Source organism: Spinacia oleracea, chromosome 1 (genome assembly GCF_020520425.1).
Source record: "Spinacia oleracea cultivar Varoflay chromosome 1, BTI_SOV_V1, whole genome shotgun sequence".
Taxonomy (NCBI): domain Eukaryota; kingdom Viridiplantae; phylum Streptophyta; class Magnoliopsida; order Caryophyllales; family Amaranthaceae; genus Spinacia; species Spinacia oleracea.
The window spans coordinates 114169010-114190397 of record NC_079487.1 but is presented as its reverse complement, the minus strand read 5'-3'; the positions used below and the strand labels follow the sequence as shown (position 1 = coordinate 114190397).

At 34.0% G+C, this 21388-nt stretch overlaps 1 protein-coding gene across 1 annotated transcript; it reads left to right on the top strand.

The window, feature by feature from the left end:
- Positions 1-15029: 15029 nt before the first annotated feature.
- On the top strand, positions 15030-20758 carry LOC110786815 (basic leucine zipper 23-like). The gene is made up of 2 exons (XM_021991395.2): positions 15030-15501; positions 17826-20758. Exon 2 carries the CDS (start codon positions 19709-19711, stop codon positions 20510-20512), a length of 804 nt encoding a protein of 267 aa, XP_021847087.2. The 5' UTR covers positions 15030-15501; positions 17826-19708; the 3' UTR covers positions 20513-20758.
- Positions 20759-21388: the final 630 nt, after the last annotated feature.

Sequence of the window (21388 nt, the reverse complement as noted above, 5' to 3'; positions counted from 1 at the left end):
CTACTTCTGCAAACTCTGCAGATATCGAAGGCGGTTCTCCTTGTCGCTCTATAGTTGTCTATGGAAGTACTTCTACTGATATCGAAACCGTACCTTCTTCTCCAAACAATCAAATTCCCGAGCAATTCGCCGCTGTGAATCAACCGGAGTGGACATTCACAAAACTCCTGTCAAATTCCGACTGTGATAAAGGTCAAGCCCGACTTTTGTTGAACAAGTCATGGGTGAAAAACAACATGATTGAGAATGAATTACAGAGAGAAGAAGCCATTAATAACGGTATTTCGATTGATTTCTTTGATTGGGATGAAAAATATCTACTTCAATTGAAATTGAAGAGTTGGGCAACCGGAAGTTATGTACTCACTCAAAATTGGATACAAGGAGTTTGCGAACGACGAAGCCTACACGAAGGAGATAAAATTGGACTTCATTGGGATCGAATTAACAGGATTCTGTGTTTTACAGTCTTGGAAAGAAATATTGTTCATCAAATTTAGCCCTTTCTTCAAAGAAAACAGAGGCTGTTCGAAGAAGACGAATAAATACTAGGGTTTGTAACTTTGTATTATGCTTCCCGCCAAAAAGTGTCAAACTTAGTTTTGTTAGTTACACGATTGTTTATTTTTTATTTATTTTGATAGTAAGTTTTATTTAGTCTAAGTATTAAATTATATAATTCTTGCATCGAGCGAGTTAGATTTGTTTATCACTCAATAATATTTTGATAATAATGTTAATTTTAGCTCCAATTTTTTATGTAGTACTTCATAGTTCATACTCCATATGTTCCGATATAATACAAGTTTTTGTTTTGTTGCCTTTTCAATACATTCTTAATTAATATTGTCTTGGTTTATAAATATTCTTTCTGGTTTAAATTTTTCTGTCTTACAAAAAATTTTAAACATGAAGAATAAAAAAGAGACGGAGGGAGTAGTATAATATAGTATGAGAAAGGGAGTAATTTAATGTGCAAAAAAAAAAAGACTATAAGTTGGGACATCCGATTAGAAAAACGGGACTATAATTATGAGATGGAGGGTGTATTTGTAAGATTTGATTTTAGGTTTCAGTGAAATCATCTTATGCTGAGAATTTCTCTTATCATAATAATCTATTTAATTTGTACATATTTTTTGAACTACATATTTTTTTTTTTGGAACTACAGTGCGCGCACCACTTTATAAAAGTTAAATAAAATTTTCAATTTAATTTGTAAAAATGAATAAATGCACATCCAACTCAAAAAATATGCACTTAATATTTCGGTAAAAAAATGACACAGGTTGTAACTTGCGAAAAATATTCACTACAAGAAATTGTACTATTAACGACGGGAAATCCCGTCGTAAAAGGCCAATAATCGTTGATTAACGACGGGATTTCCTGTCGCGAACCCGTCATAAAAGGGGGCCGTCGTTAATAGAAAACTCCGTCGTAAATCCGTCGTAAACCCGTCATAAAAGACATTTGCGACGGTTATTCCGTCATTGTTTGGTTGTTAGCCCCGTCGCAAAAGGCTTTTACGACGGAATTTTTGACCCGTCGTAATTAGGTTATCGCTAAATTCTTGTAGTGATTTGTGTCGCAAATAATACATGTCAATACACATATTAAAATGGAAAAGTTGAGATTTTTAACATAAAACAATACTTTTAGATTTTTTTTTTTTAAAAAGGTAAGGAGTGTTTAACATCTTAACTTGTAATTAACATATACTCCGTATTGTTTAGAATTTTAAATCATTTTGCATTTAGGTAAAATACTCCCTGTATTTAGTACCTCCCTACCTGTATTATTCACAAAGGACCGATAAAATATGTTGTGTTCGTCCCTCAAATGTCAGAAAATTCGCTCATGATGGCGTGTTCAATTTGTTCATTTGTAAGTATAACTGTATACTAGTGGGAATGTCAATGAACTGGTACGCTTTTGAGAAACCTTAAACAAGCTCGATTAAAACTCGTTTATTAGCCTGTCACTAGCTAAGTGAATAAACGAGCTTCCACATAAAATGTAGGCTCGTTAAATAAAGCGATACTATCTCGGATAACTTGATATTCTACTCACTTAGGCTCGCGAACAACTAACTCATTCATGTTCATTTATTAGCCTGGTTAATACTCGTTCAAACTCGAATTTTGAAATTCAAAAAAGGATCATGGATACTACTATTTTTTTTACTAGGATACTTTCTCTACAACTCGTCACGAATCCGGATTATCCCTGACTTTCAAAAGGTGAACTGTGGTAACACACAAAAAAAAATATTAGGATACCTTATAGAGTGTTTTTTATTTTAAGAGATTATAAAATAGTACTACTATGCGTTCTATTCACCTGATTTCCACTTATTTTTCCTGAACTTATCTTATCTGAACTTAACTGAACTTATCTGAACTTATTAGAACTTATCAAAACTTATTTTAGTTATAAATTGTATTTGGCCAACCCTTATTTTTCCCGAACTTATCTTATCTGAACTTATCTGAACTTAACTGAACTTAATTTTCCTGAAATAAGTGGAAATAAGGTAAACAGAACAGGGTCAGTCTACTCTGCAAACATTTTAGTTGTATCGGTTATTTTTCTATTCATTTTTGAAATAATATCTATAACTTTATGATAAAATAGACATGCATCAAGATTCACACATGCATGTCACTCCCTACTGCAAACATTCATTTAGTTTTTTCCTAGATTAGATCCCGTGCACCGTGCACGCAAGGATTTTGATAATTTTTTTCTCAAAATATTTAACTGAATATTTTCCCAACTACTGCATAGTTATAACATTTTTAATATACTCGTTTGAATTTATTCATCTAATATGCATCTTTAAAATGCTAATATGGTAATTTGACCAAAATACTGAGTGATATATTTTCTATTATTAATATAGCGATTTGACTAAAATATTACCAATTTAGAAAAATTATTATTACGTCATATCTATTATTGCCATAATTTATAAACTAAATTTTGTTTCCATACATAAATAGTTTATAAAAAAAGGTAGAGAATTAAAATAAAATAAAACAGATAAACTTTTTTGGGAAAGTGATTTTTGGCGGGAAAAAATCGCACCAGGAATTGACACGTGTCATTCCTGGTGTCTCTTTTAGTATATAGTAATAGATAATAGATTTTCTATCTTTTTTTTATAGTTGTTTATATATGGAAAAAATATTGGATAATAGAATATGACAATATATGAATAGATATCGCGTAATAATAATTTGCTAAAAATGATTAGGTAATATTTTAGTCAAATCGGTATGTAAAAAACGGAGAGTATATCTACTTAATATTTTGGTCAAAATTAGCTTAGTAAGCATACAATGTGTAATCAGTAGTTGGACGAAAATTGCATATTAGATTATTAAATAAATATTTCAAGATATATTTGGTAATTATTCATTACCTTTAGGAACAAAAATATTTCCTTTATACTCCGTATTGTTGTGAATAAAACAGGAGAGATGAGAGAGAAAGTAGGGTTGTCTTCATTATTCCATATAATACTGGGTATATATAGGATACAATAGTTAGGGTTTGACTGAACCCTAGAATATTCCGGAAATACTAATGGGGGTATAATGGGCATCCATATTATATTTCATAACACTCCCCCTTGGATGTCCATTATACAAAAATAAAATTTCTCTCTTAAAATAAAATATTTCCTAATGCGCGAACGATGCTGCCTCATTAAAAACCTTACCAGGAAAACCCAGTGGGAAAAAACCATGGTTAAGGGAAAAAGAGTGCAGCGCGCATCTACTCCCCCTCATGATTACATAACTTGAGATCTTTGATACGAGGCAATCCAATCTGGCAAACTAATTTCTTGAAAGTAGCAGTTGGATGCGCCTTGGTAAATAGGTCTGCCAAATTTTCACTTGAACGAATCTGCAGAACCTGTACATCACCATTCTTCTGCAGATCATGGGTGAAGAAGAATTTTGGTAAAATATATGTGCTTTGTTCTATCACCTTTGATGTATCCATCCTTGAGCTGTGCAATGCATGCTGCATTATCTTCATACATAACTGTTTGAGCTTCTTTCCCTGTGGATATGCCACAATATTCTCGTATATGTTGAATTACAGACCTTAACCATACACATTCACGACTAGCTTCGTGGATAGCTAAAATTTCTGCATGATTAGAAGAAGTATCTGCAATAGTTTGCTTCATGGAACGCCAAGAAATGGCAGTACCACCACATGTAAAAACATATCCTGTATTTTGAAACGTTCACTTGTATGCACTAGGTGAGTATTTATATCACCAGACTTTTGACAATAATACCTGAAATAAATATATTTTCTTGTACATAATATTACAAATGTATCCTTAAATATAGAGCTGGCAAAAATTGACCCAACCCACCAACCCAACCCGAACCCAACCCAATAATAAAGGGTTGGGTCAAGATTTTCAACCCGTTTAATTAAATGGGTCAACCCAACCCAACCCGTTTAATTAAATGGGTTGGGTCAGGTTGAAATTTTCAACCCGAAAACAACCCGTCTAACCCGTTTAAGTGCAAGCAAGTATGTAATATATATATGTATAATGTGATTTGAAAGATTTTATTTCTCATTTTCCCTTCAACATTGAATAATTATTTGACGTTTTGATTCATGTCAAATACATATTGAAAAATTACTTTTTGCAATGAGATATGCCATAACAAAATCACCTCGCAATTCTATAGTCAAATCAATTTACAATTAAAAGTGGGAAAAAAAAAATTAAACGGGTCAACTTCAGGTCAACCCGTTTATAGTTGGGTTGGGTTGAAAATCTCAACCCGTTTAATTAAACAGGTTGGGTTGGGAAAATCTCAACCCGTTTATAAATGGGTCGACCTGATTTCGACCCAACCCAACCCATTGCCAGCTCTACTTAAATATTGGACATATATAAACCTTCTTCTGGAGGTTATAAGTAGTAGTAATCATCAATGTTGATCAAAATTTCTCTAGTCATACTTTCATGATTATACATGATAAATAATTATATCACTGTCTAACTAAGGGTATAATGTAATTTATGGTTCTTCCGGACCATAAAATAAACTCAATGTAAGGACATTACATACTCTTATCTTAAAATTTTGAATCAACTCATATTTGTACAAGAATTCTTCCGTAAATAAATATGTATATTTCATAATTCTCAAGTACTCAAACTACTGGTTGAGACGACAGTTCAAAAACACTCTTCAAGAGTTTAGATAATATTTGATCAATGTTATGACATTCATATGTAAAACTTAAAGGGCTAGATGTGTAAGAACATCATGTATAAGTTCTTCAGGAACTCTTCTTATTGCATGATTCATAACATGCTATTAAATCAATATTATATATATACTTCTTTCGCAACTATTCGCCCATTGGAGTAAGAAACTCCTCTTATAATATTCATAAAGTTGCAAATCCGTCTTACCATTCTTTGGATGCATATTAATATATGACATCATAATAATTTTGAAACATATATAACTTGATAAATGAAAATCAATCATGATAAAACACAAAACAAACTAAATGTATGATGAATGATGCATTTACATATTAACTACAGATTATATGAATGTAAGACTCAAAATGCAAAACACTGTACAGTGTGGATATTCGAATCCATATCTTGTTGGACTTCAGGTCCATGAGCTCATTTAATCATTATAGTTATGACTACGTCGAAATAGACATAGATTTACGATCCCCTGTTCAAAACCCATTATTTCTCGCATATGCATTATATTCGGTTCCATCATCTACCGGTATCATCAAAATTCTTCAACATATACTTCGCATGCTATTCATCAATGATATCTGAATACTTATTCAATAGGTACCATTCATCTTTTCTCATGGGCCATCTATTATAGTTCAGATATCTATACCACTTCAAGGGTATTTCATACACTATATATTAGTGTTTTCTTTCTTTTCAATAACATCATCAACTGCATTATCTTGCCATCATTTTCATATAATCACTATGTTGGAACCATATATATAATCTACACTTCAGGTGTAGAGATTTAAATAAATATTAGCAAGATATATATTTCTCAACACTTACTATATGTAACATCGAGCACTATGACTATCATACACCTTTATGCCTTTGAACATGTAACAATTCAACAAAATCAAGTCATAGATATTTATGTCCAAACATACTTAGAGGACATAAAGCTGGCATGTACACTTACTCATATGGGGATCAATTTATTATCTTTCAATTTTGCCAACTTATTCTTGCTCGTCTCCCCCTAAGTTGGGAAAATATTTTCAATATGTTATGGGGCATAAAAAATTTCACCAACTAAATAATACACTTTTCAACGTGTATTTTGATAAATATTACATACTTTTGTTCTCTTCTGGAGATCAACATTGATTATGGGGAGTAGATATAATATGCAGTTGTTTTCTTCATATTTTCTCTTTTCGTGCTGACGTATGATTGCCCCGATCAAGAGATTTATGATGCTTATTTATGATACTTAAATCAATCACAAAATACTTGTAAACTTATTGTTGATCTTCAAGTCACCTACTATCATTCTGGTGAACTTCAGGTCACTTACTATCATGGTGAACTTCAAATCACCTATCATTATACAATTTTTTCAAAATCATTAATATCTCTTGTATTTATTTTCTCAATCGATTCATTATAACTATTCGATTGAAATACAACTCTACCTCATCATTTTGTCCTGCCTTCAATATATATACAACATATGAGGGAGTGTCAGCACCTAAAATTTTATTTGATAAGAATTTTCAAATTCTCATAACGGGTGTTCTTAAACCCGGATGGCCTGGATTATCACATCATGCGTATATAATATCATATAAAATATTTCATTCGATAACTGCTGGTTATCTTCTCAAAGTGATCACTGTAATTATAGAATACTATAATTTGAACATATTGTGATGTGATATAACGACACAAACTGGTGTCTCAATTATAACGGCAAGACAATCTAAACAAAACTTGTGGAAGATAGCTTGTACTCTTCAAGAGTATCCATTACAACTTTGGTACATATCACAAAAGTATACATCTTCAGAATGTAGTATATTACTCATGCTCATAGAGCGAGTCAATAAGACATAATCAAATATTTGTACCAAGTTTAACATATTGTATTATAATCTTGATCATATACTACTAATTTTATTATGTTGAGAGCTATTTCCCACTAATCCTTGCATGTATTCATGTATAAATTTGGTTCGGAGAGCGCTACAATGTTTACTAGACATATATTTTCATACACCATGTGTATCTACAATTTATTCCCTTTTGATGGGTGCTAATTATAATAAAGCTCAACAACATGCTTTGGTGTAATGGGCCAAACATTTGTTCATTTTTCCTCTACAACCAACCAAAAATATAAAATTTGTATTTTCTCATCATTAACTTTCACATGCTTTCATCATTTACAATCTCACTTCTGGTGTGTATATGTGTATTTTGAAATTACATTTGTACTCATTTATTCACCCATGATTATACTATATTTTACTTTCACATCCTCGATCATGACTATTGACATTATCTTCACTATCTTTAGTCATACAATTTCTCATTCACTTCTGGGAATGGTTTACCTAATTGAACGTGATCATAATACTTTCCTTCAGGATTTCGTTATTGTCTCATCCACCAAAAATTAATATATAACTATTTAAAAACACTCTAGCTTAAATCTCTCTCAAAAATATCGTGTCTGCAGGACCACACTAGTTTAATGAAAGAAATGTAGGGTATCTTGACAACAAGATTTAGAAACTATTATAGTTTTCTAGGCCATATTTTCTTGTACTTCTCCAAAAGGTCTGCGGGCCTTTAATGGTCAAAAGTCTAAACTGAAGTCGTGAACCTATTTTGACTTGTAAACAACAGTCAATGGTATATTCGCATTTCAACATATAACACCCTTGATAAATAATTTTCTTCAGGGAAGGGCAAGACCACATATTTAAGTTCTTCAATATTATCTAGTAAAATTCTATTATGAATTCTACTTGTTTTAGTAGACCAATACCTCTTTTTTTTTTTTTCTTTCTCCATAGCGGTAACATACATTGGTCAAGTATCATTTTTATCTTGTTCTTGTTTGTTGACATCTTTGTCCCACTTCTGGTGGGGATATGAGTTATTGAGAGAACTATCTCAGCCTCAAACTCGATCATATTCGTATCCATGACCACGTCCTCAACCACTTTTGTTGTGTGGTATTTTCTTTCCCATTATGGGATGTCACATTCGCTTAAGGGAATGTAGCACGACCAGTTGGACGTGAATCTTAATTTTTTTTTTTTTTTTTTAATCAATAGCTCGTTAATTTATTTATTTTTCAGCCACAAGAAGACAAGATATAAGTTCAAAATATTTCTTAATATCTTTTCACTGTATTGTGTCTACAGGACAACTTATTTGAGTGAAAGTTAAAATAGGTTTTCTCCATCATTTTTTTTTTGCATCAATGATTTTCTTTCCACATAAATTCAACTGTGAAGTAAGTCTGAACATAACTGAGTTATATTCACTTACAGACTAAAAATCTTGTAGTCTTAAATTTAATCAGTCATATCAAACTTTAGGTAATGTTACAGTTTTCTGGTGGTCATACCTCTCCTTTAGATTATTACAAAGGACTTGTGGATATTTTTACAGTAAAATACTAAATTTTAAGACCCTCGTGTCTTTTGTATCTAGCTGAATTTAATTATCTACCACCCAAGACAAATAGTTTTAATATCAAGAGCCGCAAATTCAAGTTTTCGAAAATTCGACATAGCTCACTATACAAAATATTGAAAATTGGGGAACATCTACAACAATAAACTGATTAAAAAAAACTTATGTTTAACCAAATCATGCGATACATCGTATAATACTTGACTAGTTAAAACAAAACAAAAGCAATGTGAATACAAAGGATTAATTTACATGTTTCTTAATTAATCATACGTGTGCTGAAAATAATTTGCACGAGCTGACATACGAATAATTAGCACGAATAATGCGACAAAAATAATACAATTGCAGTAATATTATATTGAGTCCCTCAACCAAATTCACAATTAGAGGATCACAATGACTCTAGTCATCTCACTTTTGCCAATTTAATAGTATTAGTCATGTATAGTGCGGCATAATCCATAAACTTTGGAAGAAAAATTGGAATAAAGATAAACAAAGTAACGTGCATAGTCAAACAAAAATCTTTAAACTTTTGCCATGAGATAAATAATTACGGAGTAACATAATCATAAACAAAAGTATGTGGTGAGGAACATACACAAACATGCGGCAAATTAGTTGTGCATCTTCTCAATTTCGGTAAACGGAAAACATAACTGTACGAATCTCCGACTCATCTTGCGGCAAATTAAAACACAATCAAAAGTTCTTGTTGTTTCTTAATTAATCAAATCCAGTAAATAAAAATAGTCGCTAATTTGATAACAAGAAAAGTGATAATACTTACCTCAATGGTAGATGATTATTTATTTCTCGTTCGCTCAGTCGGCTAGAGTTTGGTGCTGATAACGTGTTGTGAATAAAACAGGAGAGATGAGAGAGAAAGTAGGGTTGTCTTCATTATTCCATATAATACTGGGTATATATAGGATACAATAGTTAGGGTTTGACTGAACCCTAGAATATTTCGGAAATACTAATGGGGGTATAATGGGCATCCATATTATATTTCATAACACGTATATTGTTAATTATTCATTACCTTTAGGAACTCCCATTGCGACTTCTATACCTGAAAATTCTTTACGCTTTCCGTTTTAGTCCCTTTTTGGAATTTTTTACATTTTATTTTATTCAATTTTTGGCTTATAAAACTTACATTTATACTTTTATTTGGCCTACCACAATATAAAATTGCAATATTGTATTATGGGAGTCAAACATAACTTATCCACTCATAATAGTTTAATATTAATTTTCATTCACTTACATAATTTTGGACAATTATAATTTATAACCATCCATTTTCCCACTTGTTATCCCACCATCACATATTCACCAAAATTTGTTAATTACCGTGTACATAGTAGGCGTAATATCACGTAGGGACGGAGGTAGTACCCTTAAAAAAAAAAAAAGAAAAAAAAAAGAACGGAGGTAGTAGTAAAAAAGAAACTAGAGTCCTACTCCGTAGTTCATTCAAACGGCTATTAGTAGGTCTAGTACATTCCTGAGGGAAATAAACTTCCCTTATTACAACTTTCAAGATTTTCTTAAACCTGAGAAAAAAGGACTCTCGCGCGTATTTTTACATCAATTATAATTTTCGAAAGGATTCCTTACGGCTTTAAATACAGATTGAAACTGACCTTTCCCTTCATTCTTCAACCCAGATTTCCTTAACTCTCCATTAAACCTTCTTAATTAGTTGATTCCCAAAAACCAGAAGAAGAAAAATAATCAACTTCTCAATCATGAACAAAAGCAACGAGAAAGAATCAGAAGTTCGCAACACAGTAAGGCCGGGAAAATTCGTTAAAGTATACGAGTTTGGTGAAGACTTTAAACCAAAGAAGTATACAACTTTTACGATGGAACGGATCAATGGTGCTCCTTATTATGATTTCTTGAAAATTGAAGGGGATAATGGTCCTGTTATAGACTCTGTTTTTCCTACTAATGTTACTGATGCTGGATCGAGTTCTGGTGTTTATGCTAATGAATCATCAAGAAGTAACACCCAGAAACAGGAAGAGGTCGAAGACGAGAACATGAGAAGAGGGATTCGACGGAGGAGATGAAGAAATAGTCGGGTCGGGTTTTTGTGTGCTTCCGCCAAAATGGTGTAAACCCTAATAATTTCGTTTTGTTAGTTACACGATTCAGTTATACTTTAGTCTTTAGATCAACTCATTCTTGATTTCTTGCTATTGGGTGAATTAGATTTCTCTAACACTCAATAGGTTTATGTTCATGTCTAGATTTTAATTTGTCATGTTAGTATTCGTCAGGACTCCAATTTGTTTTGTTGATATTTCGTACTACTTTTCATATCAATGAATTGATTTTTAGTTTTTTTTACGTTAAATAAAGTATAGTTTGATTGATTTATGAGTTTTGATTTATTTTATATGTAGTTAGTTATTATGAATGCAACTAGTAAAATGACACTTCCCCCATTTTCTTTAGATGTAACATCTTGAGTTTTATGACTAACAACGAAAGAATAAAAGCATAGAACCAAAGAAAAAAAGATGAATTGCCGAAGAGAGTGGATGAGATCATGAGAGAGTGAGACAACTTTGGTTTTTGTTTCTATCTTACTCCGTATTGTACTTACGGTTGTGAATTGGTGATTGTATCAACGTACAGTAATAGTGGTAAATAGCGGTACACGGCGTTTATGTTAGAAATTAGAATTTTCGATAATTAGAGGTAACAACTCCTCAAGAACTCGGATTAAGTTAACTGGGAATTGGGAACCGAACTCTCTATGGTCTCGTGTGTTGCATTGCAAGTACTGTAAGGGACGTTGTGATGTGGATATATTCGCCCCGAAAGTTGGAAGCTCTCTAATGTGTGGGGAGGTATAGCAGAAAATGTGAGAGTCCTTTGTGAAGGCATGCGTGTAGCAATGGATATATACACATTAAGGAAAAAATTTATCATTACAAAATAAATAACTTTTATATTGTACCGATGTAACTTGTTTACTTTTTTACTTAACTTTCAATCCGATATACAATATTTATTATACACCGTCTTTAAATAAGAATTGTATTATCAGTCTCCTCGTACGTTAGAAGACGTTCAAACAACATATTTATTTTTCAACTTTCCCTTAAATTTACAAAATCTTAGGGCACATTGTGCATCCAGTACTAGCTTTTGTTGCATCTAGGGATGTCACAAAATGACCTGACCCGAGAACCTGATCGAAACTAACCGACACTCGAACTGTATATATTTGTGCATCTAGTACGTACTAGTTTTAGTTGCATCTAGGATTGTCAAAGAGTGAGCCGATCCGAGAAACCGATCGAAACCAACAGACACCCAAACCAAATATACCCGACAAATAGAGATTTCAAAATTGACCCAAATTCGGATTATCGCTAAGGATGAACCGGGTGGTAACACCAAAAAAAAAAAAATTGGACACCTTCTTATTTTTATTTTAAGAGATTATAAAATAGTACTACTAATTAAATCTACTCTGCAAACATTTTAGTTGTATGATTGTAACAGTTACTCCCTCCGTCCTAGATTAGTTGTTACACTTTCCTTTTTTGTCCGTCCCAGATTAGTTGTTACACTTCTAAATTAGGAATGACCCCACAATTATTATATTGTCTCTCTTCCAACTATTTTTTTTTGTCCCCACACTCTCTCACATTCAATTAAAAAAATACCCCACTAACTCCTATCACATCTACTTTTTCAATAAAATAATAATTGATAACCAAACAACCACTTATCACCTAAAACTTTGCGCAAAGGTAAGTGTAACAACTAGTCTGGGACGGAGGGAGTATTATATTATTGTTTTTGAAATAATAGCTATAACTATATAATAAAACAGATATCAAGATTAACACATGCATGTCACTGGTGCAAAATTTTCCAACCAAAAATATTTTTCTAAAACATATAAGAATATAATTTATTTACTTTTTTTTTATTTTCTATCCTTTTTTATAAGTTGTTTATGTATATAAAAAACTACTGTATTATAGAATTGACAATGAATAGATACTATGTAATAATAATTTAGTCAAATTGGTATGTCAATAACGAAGAATATATTTACTTAATATTTTGGTCAAAATTAACATATTAAACATATATGTGTGATACCCCCTCCGTCTCTTTTTATTTTTTCAGTTTGGAATCTTGTTGTGAGACAAAAAAAGTCAAACTAGAAAGTACATTTAAAGACAGAAGGAGTATAATTATACAATAGTTACTTAACATATGTATAGGTGTATAGGTTAGAAAAATTGACATATAAATAAAATTTTAAATTTTTTGACTTAATTGGACTTTTGGACTCCAAAAGGCCTAGTCCAAAAATCCAAGTCCAAAAATCCAAGTCCAATTCATACTTAATTAGACTTGAAAATTTAATTCCGAGTCCGATCCAGTCCAACAAGTTAGAACTTGACTGGATTGGACTTTTCTCAATCCACTTCCACCCTTATAAAGTAGTTAAAAAACAAACAAAAAAAATAATGTAGAGTCCTCCTTCATTCAACTGCTACTAGTATATTCCTAAGGGAAATAAACTTCCCACATTACAACTTTCAAGCTTTTCCTAAACCTAATAAAAAAGGACTCGTAGTTTTTACATCAAATATAATTTGGAAAGGATTCCCTAAGGCTATAAAGACTGAAACTAACCTTTCCCTTCAACCCAAATTTCCTAAACTCTCCGTACGTTAACCCTTCGATCTTAGATAATTCAAAGAAGAAAAAACAATGATGAACAAAACCTACGAAAAACAATCAGAAGTTCACAACACAGAAAAGTCGGGTAAAATCGTTCCAGTATACGAGTTTGGTGAAAACTTTAAACCAAAGAAGAAAACAATGGAATGGATCAATGGTGCTCCGTATTATGAATTCTTCAAAATTGAAGGGAATAATGGTCCTATTATAGACGACTCTGTTTTTCCTATTACTAATGTTACAGCTGCTGGATCGAGTTCTGGTGCTCATAATAATGAACCTGTTGGTTTATTGCCTTCGATCTCCCCCGAATCATTAACAAGTACTACCGGGAAAGAGGAAGTGATCCAGGAGGTGAAGAAATAATCGGCTTTTTGTGCGCTTCCCGCCAAAAAATTGTAAACCCTAATAACTTCGTTTTGTTAGTTACTATAAATAAAATTATATTTTGATTGATTTATTAGAATGTGGTGTTGTTATTTTGATTTTTTATTTTGTTTTATTTTCACATGTAGTTAGTGATTATGAGCGCAGCTAGTAAAATAACACTTTCATATTTTTTTTAGAGGTAGTGTTTTGAGTTTTAGCACTAACAACGGAAAAATAAAAACCAAGATCCAAAGGTAAAAGATGAATTGACGAAGAGAGTGGATGAAAGAGAGAGAAAACGACTTTGGTTTTTGTTTCTATCTTACTCAATAGTGTACTTATGGTTGTGAATTGGTGATTGTATCAACGCATAGCGGTAAATAGCGGTATATTGAAAACTATTAGGTGTATCAGGGTGCATAGTGCACCCAAGTGTATTTTAATGCTTATTGGTGACCCCATTTATGGTATAGTTTTAGACAATCAGAGGATACAATACAAGTAGATGATACCCCTGTATTGGATATTCAATTTGGGTCCCCTATTTGTATCCTCTAGTTTTACCATAAAGTAAAACCATTGGATGACCAAAAAGAATTGGTCATCAAATAAAATAAAATTTCTCTCTTTTATATTTTAATCATGACCCACTTTCATGTCCAATCATAACCACTAATCCCCAATGGATGACCAATTAAGTTTTGACATCTTTTTCTCTATTATACTTTTATCCTACCCATATCAAAATAAAGAATAGAAAATAAACAATAGTATTTCCACTTGTCCTCACCACATTCTATGCCCAAGAATTTGTTTTGGTCATGGGTATGATCAGGTCATGCTTCTCTCTCTTCCCTACTTCTTATCTCTCATATTTATTTATTGTTTTTAATGCTCTCTCTCTCTCCTCATGACCAAGCCATGACTAATGGCTGAGTACACTCTAAAATAGTTTAAATTAGGATGACATATCTGATGGGTCACAGGGTTAGGTGTGGTAGGGTTCATGTGTTGGGTCGGATGTGTCGTGGTGGGTAGCAACGGGTCCAATGGGACGGTGTTGAAAAAACTCAACCAACGACACATCAAGAAAAACATTCAAGTTAGGTGGGTTGTGTTATGCACTTATGCGTTATAAGTGAATCCAACCCATATAACCCGTGTGAATTGTGTCAGGGTGCGTTGGGTCAGACCGGACCCAACCGGCCATCTCTAGTCATCAATTTGACGGGGTCCCAGTAAACACCATCCTAGTTTCTTCAATCTAGCAAGGGAGGAAGTGATACTTGAGCAACAAGGAAGAGACCTAGACGGCAAGGGAGAAAGAGAATGGCAGCGTTGAAGAATTTTATTGGCAAAGTCGCCGGTGCATTCAAAACTAGCAAGCCGCGTGTAACTCCGGTGAAGGAGACAGTGCTGGAAAACTATTCCGATAATCATGTCCGCAATCTCTTGACGCCGGTGACGGCGACGGTGACTGGAGTCGTGCAGAAGGGTTACGACGTTAGCCGACAGGTTGACGGCGCCTTTAGAACTCAAGCGCGTGTTATTCACGAGTACTTTTCCGATGATCAGATACGTGAACTCTTGACTCGTAACCTAAAATTTCTCGCCCAAAATGGTGCTCTTTTTGTCGCCCGTAGTTATGGTATGTCGTCTCCTCTCATATTTCTGTATTTTCTTCCCTAATTAATCAATTACAGTGTTTCTTTAATTATTTTCTAGTGATGTTTTTATTTCAATCACTCAATTAGGTTTTTTGTGATCGTCAAGTTTTCTGCTAAATTTGTTGTACTTTGAACTGTTTTTTGATTGCCGTGCTATTTCCCGTGGAATGTAGTACGAATCATAAATTATTGTTCTATATTGCGTTGTATACTTTCGATAATTGTTGTTCAACATTGTATTTGTGTCGTACAGCTCCATAGCTACTTTCGATTGAATTGATCACAATTAACATATGTTTGTTGATGGTGAGACCTATTTTACTAATGCCAACGTCAGTTGAATGTAGTGTCAGTTTTGATGTACATGTAGTCATGTACGAAGTACGATATATATGAATGAATTGGGCATTTGGGCAGCACTGTCTTGTTGAGTTACTGAAGCCACAACTTAGCTAGTCTAAAATAAGTGTCAATTGAGAGTTTCGACTTGGGCTATGAATAAAACATAGTAATAAATTAACCACCTTGTATCCTTAATGGATCTGTTTTTTTAATTGATGTTTAATTTGGAGTCAATCTTTAGGGTATATATACATTCAAAAAAAAAAAACTTTAGGGTATATATTGAGAGGTGGACTTGTAAAATTCGGTCTAATTCGATCCAATAAATTGTGGTTTGACTTTGTTTTGACTGGAGTGAAGGAAATTCTGTTCTAACTGGAGTGAATGAAGAAAATTTTGTTTTGTACGAATTGGACTTGTGAAAAGTTTAGGCTGGACTTGGATTCAAAACTTAAGACTTGGCAACATGAAATCCAATCTATCCAATTAATTTATACCCCTAGGTGTTAGTTTAGGTGTCCCCAACTGCTGATGTTCCAAGATTTAGGTTCATGTTGTACTTATACATATCATGAAACATGCATCAATCTCTAGACAGTACTTGAGGAACTAATTTCAAGATTGTTCCATATAGGAACTAGTGTTGTTTTTTATTTACTTTGGACTGTTTGGAGGAAGGTGAGGTTTTAATCAGTTGTGCACCTTAGACTTCGGTAATCAAACTCGACTATATTTAGGTTTGATTTGTTTCCTAACTATGCTTCCAAGATAAACTTAAATTCCTGTCTCCAATTTGTCTGTACTTCTTACGGAAAGGCTGAGCTGTTGATCAGATTGGTACAGTTTGAGAAGTTTATTAGAATAGCAGTCTTCCTTTTTCTCTTGACTCGGCTTTTCAAATATGGAATCATCCTTGTCCCTGAGTGGCAAGATTGAAGTTGTGTCTATATATTCCTGCATTATGCTGATTATTAATTTAATCTTCTGAGTTCTGACCAAAGCTATAACCTGTTGAAACCAAGTATTGATTTACACTTAGTTGATTGTCCGGCCTGTTGAGCTTATGCATGCCTTCATTAATCCTGTGTTAGTTGAGTTTGTCCCTTTGTCTAGCTGTACTGATTTATTATCATTCATACAATTTTGAACCGTGTGTTCAGTCAGATTTTGTAGGTTGTACTTTGTGGATTCTCTGGTAGGAGATATAACTTACCCTTCAAAATTTTAATATGTCTGCTTAAAACTAACTCTGTTAGTTAACTTAATCTCATTAGCTAGTTTCTAGAGACAGTTAGTGAGGCCTGGAGGGTACATATGAAACCCCTAACATTTCAAGTTAAAAAGTTTTCATTGACCGAAAGCATACACCACATTTGATCAGCTGGTCTTCTATTTTTCAGACAAACATAACTATCAAAGATAAGGTGAAATAGGCAGAATATGATATGCTTTCTGTACCTTTTTACTATGTGTTCCGGTATTGGGATCTTATGGTGTGGTCGGGCCTTCAGATTTTGAGCGTGGGGGTGAGTTCCTGCAAGGTGAACCCGAGCCTTGGAGAGGCTCCCCGGATTGGGGCCTCCACCGCCCCCGCCCAACATTAGTATCCAGTATATAATATAGAGAGAGAAAGTGGAGAGTAGAGTGTCAGAGTAGAGGACCCCCCTTCTTACCTTGCCCTATAATGAGTATCTATAGAGCTTGTGGGATTTAGGTTATGGACCATCATTGAGCTTCTTGGTTTTGGGCCTTGGGACCCTTAATTGGGCTTTAAGGGAGTATCCTGTACAACTAGCCCCCTCAGAGTAAGTACAATCGAGAAAGTGAATAGTCCCGTACACTATGGCTACGATCTACTCGATCATATTTTCCCTTGTGCAATCGGTTCATTGTACCATTTTACAAAAGCAACTAGTGAACTTTTTTGTGCAAATTAGTGATCAGACCTTGGGTTTGTTTGTAGGGGGTGGTCCAATCATTGATATTGTTTCTTCGACAATGCAAAACCGAGATGCTGCTTATCAAAAGGAAAGACTGGAGGACCTGGAGAATAAAGTAGCTAAACTTGAGAAGGCCCTGTGTTCTAGGCAATTCCGTGTGGAAGCTGATATATACATGGCATGTACTAATTCCCATGATATACTGGCCTTGAGAACACGTGTCAAACCGAATCCTGAGGAGATACTACGGATATTCTTGATGAAGCACTTAGGCCTGAAGATTGTGGACGATTTTGCTATGGCCAATGTTAGATCTAACAAGGATCTGAAGCCAGCAGAGTTGCGTTAATAGAGAGCCCGGCATTGTGAATTAGAAGATGAAGCAAGATGAGTTCTTTGTTTTGGGATGGTGGTGTTGTTTGCATCAAATGTAATTATTGATTTCAGAATTATGTGCTTAGAGTAAAGTCTGAATGGTAATTTGTTTCCAGGAACAAATGTAGTTTAAGGCGAAACTGCGATCAAGTTTGCTTTTCATGATGAAGGGAGACTGGGAGACACTCCACAAGTGCAATGCCGTGGACAATTTGAAGCCTGCTACAAGTGCAACATGCTCTGATGACTGATGACTGATGACTGATGACTGATGACTGACGAGTGAACTTAGAAATCAGTTTTCATTCCTAGATACTCACTGTAATTAACTTATCAAGAACTCGGCTTGGATTTAATCATCACATCACTAATTGATTTTACATATAACTTCACGTACGAGTATATAGTTCAAGTCTATGATGGTCGATTTTAAATCACAATAAGACTTCATTTTATTGGACATGATTAAACATCTTTTAAAGACGTGCGGAATATAGTAAGTACAAGTCTGTAATTTGACTTTGAAAATACTAAGGTTGCCATGAAGCATATAAAACTTTTTGTTTGACAATGATCTTAATCCCACTTTCCCACCTGCTTCTTGCCTATTAGTAGACTATGAACGTTTGTTCACACACAAATATCATTTTTTTTATTTCAATCTATATGAAGCACCTATGTCGTTAGGAGACCCTTCCCTTAAGGAGAACATATAAAGCATAACTTGATATCACTCTACTCTACGCAAACACTTCAATTTAGTCACGTTATTAATGTTATACGGAGTAATAGCCAACTCCGTCACACCACGCCACCACCCTTTCCTCCTCCGCCGTCAACATCACACCACAACAACCAACTCCCCCTTCTCTATCCAACCCCTCCAAAACACGAAATGTTTTTATAATATTTCTATTCTTCACAATGAATCATCATCTTTTTTAATCTTGCACTAGTTAAAACTGTCTCTTCCTCTCCCAAAAAGGTGTCCTTTCTAGTTGCTTCCAATTCCGACTTTCATATCTTCTACCTCATTTTGCTATTACAAACGATTCTCTTTATCACTTATTAGATTCTCAAAGCATCAAAATCTTGTTTTATGATCAAAATTCCTTCTGATATTGAAGTATCTCAATCTGGGTACTCAAAAAAGTTTTCATCTTTTTATTTTTCAATTTTCACCCTTAATTAAAACCCTAATTTCTGAGATCAGAGAGCCTCATAATATCTTGTAATTAACGGGTTACTCCCTATTTTTAGTGGGTTTTTTCTGAGAATTTATGCTGTGTGCAATCAATCAACATATATGCTTTCTATCTTTAGCATATATTCTTAGGTTGTAAATGTCAACTGTGGCCCTGTTCTTTCACTGTTGAATTTCTGATCAATTAAGGGGTTTACTTAGGAAAAGATTTGGGTTAAACCAATCCAAACCCCACAAAAGATTGAACCTTTTTTCTTGCTTTATTACCCTTTGTTTTAGTAACGCACACAAAGTGTTTGATAAAATTCCCCAACCAAAAAACAGAACATGGATGATGGAGAGGTAGAGCCTTCTGATCCTGCCTTGTTACAGAATTCAACCACATGTAATAGTAATGATATTAGCCTTCCAGGAGGATCAGCGTCAGTTGATTCGTTATTCGATGAATTGTTGAAGAATACCAGAACTTGTACACACACTCATACTTGTAACCCACCTGGCCCTGATGCTGCACATACTCACACTTGCTATCACACTCACACCCAGGTGTTTTCTTCCGAGGAAGATACGAATAACCGGCGAGAGTCCTCGTCTCTGAAGATTAAACGGCCTTTAGGTAATCGAGAGGCGGTTAGGAAGTACAGAGAGAAAAAGAAGGCACATACTGCGTATTTGGAAGAAGAGGTTAAGAAACTTCGTGTTTTGAATCAACATTTGGTTAGAAAGCTTCAAGGGCAGGCAGCTCTTGAGGGAGAGATACTAAGACTGAGGGCTCTTCTGGTTGATCTTCGAGGGAAGATTGATACTGAGACTTTTATGTTTCAGAACCATTGCAGTAGTAACACTGATATTATTAGTTTTAAAGAAGGTGGTTATGGAACTCAGTCCACTAGTAGTAAAGCAAACAGACTGCAGTGTCAGACCCAAGTTCCATGTTTCCTTCCACAAGAGAATCAGTCAATGAGTATTGGTAATGATCAAGGAGGTGATAAGCCTGTTTTTTCATGGCAAGAAAATTGTCAACCAGCGATTGTAGATTGTCATACTACTGAAAATGGGATGGTTGCTACTTCAGATCACCAGCTTGGAGACATGGAAAGTTTACTTTCTGCTAAAAATCAGAGTCAGTAGCTGGACGAAACTTTGATATGTAAGAAAAGTTGGTGGTTTTGAACATCCTGCAGGTGTTGTTGCTTGGTAATGTAGATGTATAAATTCTGATGTTAGCGTTGTATGAATGTCTTGCACATGTTTAGTCTTACTGTAAATTCAGCTTCACAGATAAATATTATATACTCCGTATGTTGACACAACGATACTGATCAATTATCAAAGAACATGGTATGAAATATGATTTGTACAGATTTTCCTGCTTTACAAGTTTGCCTGTGAAATGTAGTTAGTAGTTAGTTTTGTACAGACAAATGCCACTACAGAGTCTTTGCTCTCGGTAGGGATATCAGATGTGTTTTCTGAGCATCAGATTTTGGTGCTTGTTCTTACTTTTGGCAATACACATTTAATTACTGACTTCCTGTTGTAGAAGGTGAATCTAGGTGTAGTATTTCCTCAACTGGGTATCTGTTGACAATTGTTACTTTGTTCTTAGAATCGTGTATACGTTCATTGATTCATTAGTTTCCCTATGGTATCTCCATTTAAGTCCACAGTTGTTGTGTGTTAGAATCCAACCTTCCTTTACTTGTATTTCTCCTTTCTATTGTTTTCTAGGATCTTTCTAATAGTTTTCTACGCTTTAGGAAGAATTATTATGTTACTGTAATTCCAGTGTTCACTGGCAAATTTTAGCTAATTCAAAATAAACCTCTATAAGGGGTATGAACCAATACCTCTCATCAGAAGTTGCATTTGCTTAATTCATGTGTTGTTGCTAGCCTTTATAGATAATGTGATGTTGCATGCTTTAAGCTTTCCAAGACCCATCAAAGTCCCTTGCAAAACAGATACACTCTCGTCGTCGGTCCCGCTTGTGCCTGTTGTGCGCAC